General features: G+C 30.5%; 1 protein-coding gene across 1 annotated transcript; it reads right to left on the reverse strand.

Annotated features, from left to right (window-relative positions):
• Positions 1 to 204: 204 nt before the first annotated feature.
• Positions 205 to 4,597, reverse strand: LOC130970154 (guanine nucleotide-binding protein subunit gamma 3-like). The gene is made up of 5 exons (XM_057896150.1): positions 3,960 to 4,597; positions 2,947 to 2,999; positions 2,764 to 2,808; positions 2,553 to 2,597; positions 205 to 1,017 (listed from the first exon to the last, which is right to left on the reverse strand). The coding sequence occupies exons 1-5, from the start codon at positions 4,107 to 4,109 to the stop codon at positions 642 to 644; spliced, it is 669 nt and encodes a 222-aa protein (XP_057752133.1). The 5' UTR covers positions 4,110 to 4,597; the 3' UTR covers positions 205 to 641.
• Positions 4,598 to 5,006: the final 409 nt, after the last annotated feature.

The following is a 5,006-nucleotide window of genomic DNA, read 5'->3' on the forward strand; positions in this document are numbered from 1 at the left end:
GTGGTAATATTTTTAAATACATAAATGATATTATATAATCTCCCCACCAAATCTTCAAAAAGATAGGAAGGGTATGTCTTCCAAAGAAAAAATTAAAAAGGGAGGGGCAGGGGGTTAATTAAGTTTTACCATGGTAACTTCAAAATCATATAAAAGAAACAAATTACAGTTAATAAACAATGTGACAATACATAGCTACGCAAATCTAAAAACAAAAGAAATAAAAAAATATTTCAAGCAAAAATATATACATTGGCCAACTTGGCTTCAATCAAACCATGGAAACCGTAAAAAGGACAGCAATTTTCCACTATTTCACTATTGCGTCTTTCCTTTCACATGAAACACTGGACACACTTAAAACTTATCTGACCCACAATCTTTCATGGACCTATTATACTTGTTTCAAGTATAATAACTAACTGGTGCAAATTTTAACTCAAGAGAACTCTACCTTCTCATTTCCAAATTTATACTCATAATTTTAGAACTACTTTTTTTTTTTCTTGGGCAAGTGCATTTAGTGTCATAACTCCCAAAGATACTAATTCAAATCTTTCCTAACACTGATAATTAATTTCCTTTGATAAAAGCTGAAACCAAACCACCAAAACTTTTATGTAACCTACAAAAATTAATTACTAGCAAGAATAACAGCAGCAGGGATTCCAACATGACTTTGTATTTGTACAACAACAATTCTGTGGAACCTTTGGGCAGGTAGGGCAAGTGCAAGAGCAAGAACACTTGCAACTGCAGCAAGAAAGGCAAGGACATGAATTGCAACTTGGTGGAATGCAGCAATTCTGGCACCCACAGCTACCTTTGCAGCAGCGAGATTTCGAACCGCTGCAACAATTGGTGGTTGGTGTGAGACATTTGCAGCTGCATTGCCTCAAATATTGGCAACAGCTACAGCTTGGTAAACTCAGATGCTTAGAGCACCCGTCGCAACACCGGGGTTCGCAGCAGCAACAGCAGCAGAGGCAGGAGCACAAGGTTGAGCAGGGCGTGCAACTGCATAACAAAAGTTATTCATGTTGACATAAATGAGCTATTATTGTGTTTGGTTTCATAAACAAGACATCATGTAAGTACAAAGAAATAGAAAATTTGGGCCGTTTTATTTGAGTTTTCGCTTTTTCTTTTTTGGAATTCTTTTTTTATTTCTCATGATATTCTCTAATCCAACACGGCAAAGACTAATCTACCCTGAATCTAATTTGTTTTTAGTATTTCACTATGGAATTCACAACTATATCAATTTACAGAGATGATAATCCCTTATTTATAGTACCAAATCCTAACGAATTTCTAATGGTCTTTGACCTAGGAGTCTACAGTCTGAAATGTTAGACGTACAATTTTACTACTCATATGAGTTCATAATGTTTCCTAAATGTACAAACTATATATCAATTACATTTTTTATAATGACTATAAATTTATAATAATTTTAAATTAAACATATTAAACGTACATTAAAAATCAGTTACTTGTATAAAAATAAATATTAAAACATAGAATGACGCCATATTTACATTTAACTGCCAAACTTTATAAATCATATAATCAGACTCAACAAATAATATATAATATAGTTAAATAGATTGGCATTTATTATGAGAATAAAACTAAAAATAAAAGTGTAAAATATACAATGATAATTTTTTACATTAATACAAAAGTTTGATGATTTTAATAGTTGCTCATTTAATAGAAAAATGTGTAAAACAATGTATATATATGATATATACACATATACTAGTAGTTAATTTGGTGATCAATAATTTTGTTCGTATTCATAGAACAAATTTTATTTTGATTTATATTATGCAAATTTGCTTATATTAACATTATTCGAATTTACATAGGAAAAAAAAGTTACAATATTTTTAACTAACCTTAGTTAACCTAGCAGCTATTTAATGAAAGAGTAATACTATACATCTAAGTCTTTTTATGAACCAAATCTAGTTAAGTTAAATAATAAAGTAACTACTCAAATGAAGATACTAAAAATATCTTTTTATGAAGACGTTTTGTTTAAAAGTGTGACTTATTTATTTAGCCATATTTTAAATAAAGATAACACTTTTATAAATATCAAAATCAAACTATACAATCTATTATTCAAGAGTCAAAAAAATTATTTTCACATAAAGACAATTTTATTATAAGATCTATCAAATAATAAAATTTAAAATAATATTAAACTAATTTAATTAGACTTAATTAATAAAATGATTTAGATGTGTAGGATTATTCTTTAATCAAAATTCAAGTGACAACAGCTAGTGATTTGTGTTATTGTATTTTATTGTATAAAAATTCGTTTAATCTTATAGGGATTTACTGTACACTCATTGGAACTTCCGCAGTTAAACCCCAAAGACACTTCCGAAACACCTTCGAAGCAATACTCAGCAAAATATCGCTGCCACATATACTTCAAGTAACAAGATTCAATCAAAACTTTGGCTTTCAAGAAAAAAAAAAGCAACATTCAAACAGGTAATAAAAAAGTAAAATAAAATAAGATAAAATCATACCACAACCACTTCCAGAAGCGACGTGACCGGCTTTTTTCCTTCTTCCTGCTTGATTGATGAAAAGAATAAAAAATAAAATTAGATTTTTCTTCCACATCTTTGAACTGAAAAAATTAGTTTTCTTAAATTTATATTAATTTTAATAAAATAATAGAATCGGGTTATTAAGAAAGTAACACTGACAAGTGAGAAATAAAATAAGGATTCTTACGTGGGCAAGAGGGGATCTGCTTTTGCCATGACAAAATCATCAATCCTGTAAAATTTTTAAAAATAATTTCATTATTTAAATTCAATTAAACGTGGATCTAGCAAACAAAACAATATTTAAAAAAAATTAAAATATTCTACGTAGCTTCACGTGTTATGTTAAAAATTCTTCAAATAAACATACTCTTTGCAACATCTTGAAGCCGGTTGAAAGCCTTCAGAAGATTTCAATTCTTCCTGCAAAAATTATCATCAACAAATTTGCTTTAACCGTTTAACCCCAAAAGAGGCCAAACAAAAAGCAATGCAATTTATTTAATTATTAAATATTTATATTATATAAATGTTCAACAACCGTGTCAGTATCACCATGCACTCTCCGAGATATTCTTAATTTCCTTTATTTATAAAAAATATATATAAAACAAATTTAAACAATAAAAATCAGAGAGATCCAGCTATGTGGCATAGTGGCTGGAGTGTTAAGACTCTGCTTATTATCTGCTATAGTAGTTGGTATTGTATCAGTTTAGAAAGAGGACAGTGAGTGCCTCAATCAGCATTCACAGAGAACAGTTCCAAGATTCCACTATAGAGGAAATAAAACGTTTGTACTATTTATTATTATTTAATAAAATACTAATAACTATTTATAAATGCTAGTGGTTGGCCACTTTCCTCACATCGACAACTGCAATTTTTTGTAAAATTATTATAAATTTATGAAAACTGCTACACTTCACGGTTCACAGAGAACACTTTCAGATTCGTTCATGCTTCATGCAATTACAAAATTCAATTTCCCAAGTATACCGCTAACCAACTTTCTTTGTTGATTTTTTTTTTTAACTCCAATGAAAATTGTACTCATTAGTGGTTCAATTTACACACTCAACTGACTCGAGAACTAATTTCTTTTTCCTTCCCAAATTATTAGAGAAAGAAAAAAATAAAAATGAAAGAAATTCAGTGAACAGCCTCATTGGAATCTAATACCTCACAAATTGGGAATTTTTGTTGTGGAGGGTAAAATTGGAGGAGAAACAAATATTTTTACTAAATTTATAAAGAAAATGCATGTGATAACCTATTTTTATGATATTTTTTATTAAAACTAAGGATATGCAGTAGCAGGATGGAATGAAAGAAGAAAACAAAATTGTAGAGTGTAGAGTATGTAGAATGAGAAAAAGGCACCTCAAGAAAACTTATCTCTCTTTCAAGCATATGAAGTCTGCTGATCTCGCGACGCTTCCCGTACAAATCCGGGTAGCCAGGTGGCGCTTTCGGGGACGGCAACGGCAGCGTTGGAGCCTTTGGGGATCCCTTTGCACTCGAAATCGCCATTTACTCCAAATCAAAACACTATTTGCAAAATGGCCCCTCAAAAACCAAGAGAGAGTATGAACTACTAACTGAGCTTGTATCAAGTAATGCTGGAAAAGGGAAGTGAAGTGACAAAAAAGGAGGGCAGGCAAATCAGGTTAGGTGTGTGAATGCCTGTCCACATGAAAAGACTGTTCCTCACTCCACTTAATTCTTCTCTCTCTCTCTCACACACACAAGGGATGATGGTTAAGAAACGCCCAGAAAATAAAAAGAAAACAAACACACGGCAGAGAAAAGAGAAATCCGAAATAAAAATGAGAAGTGAAGAGAAATGAGAAGGAAAATGTTGTGTGTTTCCGAAGGAGAGATGGAGTAACAAGAAGAACAACAACCCCAACGTCCCAGTGCGCCTTTGGTGTTCTTTTTTAATGGAGGTGGTGTAATAAAAAGGGTGTTCAACTTCAAAGGGAAGGAAGAGTAAAGGCTCATAATGAGGCCAGAAAGAGTGTCATTATTGCAAAGGAACGGAAGGGAGAGAGTCAGAATGTGATTAAAATTGTCTAATTCAAATTGTGTGCTTCAACCCTGGCCCCATCAACTACTATTACATTTGGAATATAATAATATAGGAATAATATAAAAGTTATATGCGGGCAAAAAAAAAAATCAAATTAGCTATTTTTTATAGGTGAATTATATGGTAAAGATGTAAGTTTACATATTTTTTTTATGGGATGTAAAAGAAATTAAAAAAGGTAACTTTGAATAGCAATAAAATAATAAAAAATAACTATAAAAAGAATTTATTTTTTTTCTATATATTATTTCAATCTGTATAGTAGAGTATCTCTTTCTTATATATATAGAACATAAATAATAAAGTATGTTTTTTTTTATATTTATAATTTTTTAAAT

Source organism: Arachis stenosperma, chromosome 3 (assembly GCF_014773155.1).
Source record: "Arachis stenosperma cultivar V10309 chromosome 3, arast.V10309.gnm1.PFL2, whole genome shotgun sequence".
Taxonomy (NCBI): domain Eukaryota; kingdom Viridiplantae; phylum Streptophyta; class Magnoliopsida; order Fabales; family Fabaceae; genus Arachis; species Arachis stenosperma.